Source organism: Poecilia reticulata, unplaced genomic scaffold, assembly GCF_000633615.1.
Source record: "Poecilia reticulata strain Guanapo unplaced genomic scaffold, Guppy_female_1.0+MT scaffold_2271, whole genome shotgun sequence".
Classification (NCBI taxonomy): domain Eukaryota; kingdom Metazoa; phylum Chordata; class Actinopteri; order Cyprinodontiformes; family Poeciliidae; genus Poecilia; species Poecilia reticulata.
The window spans coordinates 1-1,477 of NW_007617000.1; the positions used below are offsets into that span (position 1 = coordinate 1).

Below are 1,477 nucleotides of genomic sequence, written 5' to 3' on the forward strand. Positions count from 1 at the left end.
GTGATGTGTGAGACGATGAAGGACGCTCCTTACGACTACAAGGCCGACATCTGGTCTCTTGGAATCACGTTGATCGAGCTCGCACAAATCGAACCCCCTCACCATGAGCTCAACCCAATGAGGGTCCTGCTGAAGGTCGCCAAGTCAGAACCCCCAACCCTGGACCAGCCTAGTAAATGGTAATGATGGCAAATGTGGAAAGYCTGAATATAAAACCTCTAAATTGTTTTAATCTAMCAGTGCAAAGTAAGTAAACAGCCTGGAACATAAGAGCTTCCTGTTTGTTTTCATTTGGAAATCTCTGAAATCTCCACCTACAGTCTCTTTATGAAAGTACAACAACAAGAGAGGCCAAGCCGTATCTATCCCTATCAGCTTTACGAGTCTTAATGTTCTGTTGTAGCTAAATTTATTGTGGTTATCAGTGACGAGTTGCTGAGTCATCATGCCTGGTGGATATCTGTGACGGGATGATTCGCTTGGATCAACATCATGCAACTTCTGCATATTTTTATTGTGTTGCAACCACMTTTCTTCTGCCATCCATCTCCCCTCTTCTTACTAACCGAAGCTGTTTTTATGCATTTGCTCCAGGTCGAGRGATTTTAATGACTTCTTGAGGAAATCTTTGGATAAGAACCCAGAGTGTCGCCCCAGTGCAGCACAGCTGTTGGAGGTAAGGAGCAATAAAGTGTGCAAAGTTACAATCTGTGCAAGGTTACACTTACCGGTAAGCACATGACATAACTTTACCCTTGTTCTTTTCTTATCCTAGTTGAACAGAGTCAAGTTGAGTAATATAAATGAAATGATCCAAATATACATGAATAAACTGATGATTGTTTCTTTTTTTCTGACTGAACAAAGATRCACTAATAAATGTTGCAGTTATAAAGAAAAATTTGTTTTTAGGGCATCTGTTTATCAGCTGTGCCAACAAATATGTCTGCTTAAAAATAGAGTATTAATACTATTTATGTACTAAAAATGGTTGTACTAATTTTAAGATTATAAATCTTCACAAAATAAATTATTTGTAGTGACTGGCAACTCAAATAAAAGTGCCTATATTAATAATTAGAAAGGGTTGGAAATGTTTTTTCTATGAAACAAACTCAGATTCTCTCTGTTAGTCAAAGTTCCTCTTTTCAAAATTGTAAGCCGAGAAAATCAGAGAAACAGAAAGATGGGTGTGGGTTAAAGGAGGAGTAGCATCTGTTGAGATTCGTTCCCCTCCCCAGCTGGACCCCACAGCTGAGGAGGGGAATGCCAGCTATTTACAGGCCCACTCTGAGCCAGCAGCAGGGCAGGACCACCTTCTCTACGTCAATTAGTGGGAGGAAGAGATGAAAAATCCAAGACCCAGGCCCGACGGGAATTCTGTCTGTTCTCCTGCAAGGGGAAAGAGACGGGTGTGGTGCAGCTCTTTGGTCCGCTGCTGGAAGTTTTAGATGTTTATCATGCCTGCTGCTCCCAA

The 1,477-nt window shown here is 41.2% G+C and overlaps 1 protein-coding gene across 1 annotated transcript; it reads left to right on the forward strand.

Moving 5' to 3' along the window:
• Positions 1-6: 6 nt before the first annotated feature.
• On the forward strand, positions 7-1,001 carry LOC103461558 (serine/threonine-protein kinase 10-like). Its single transcript, XM_008403830.2, has 2 exons — positions 7-179; positions 595-1,001. Exons 1-2 carry the CDS (start codon positions 16-18, stop codon positions 740-742), a joined length of 312 nt encoding a protein of 103 aa, XP_008402052.1. The 5' UTR covers positions 7-15; the 3' UTR covers positions 743-1,001.
• Positions 1,002-1,477: the final 476 nt, after the last annotated feature.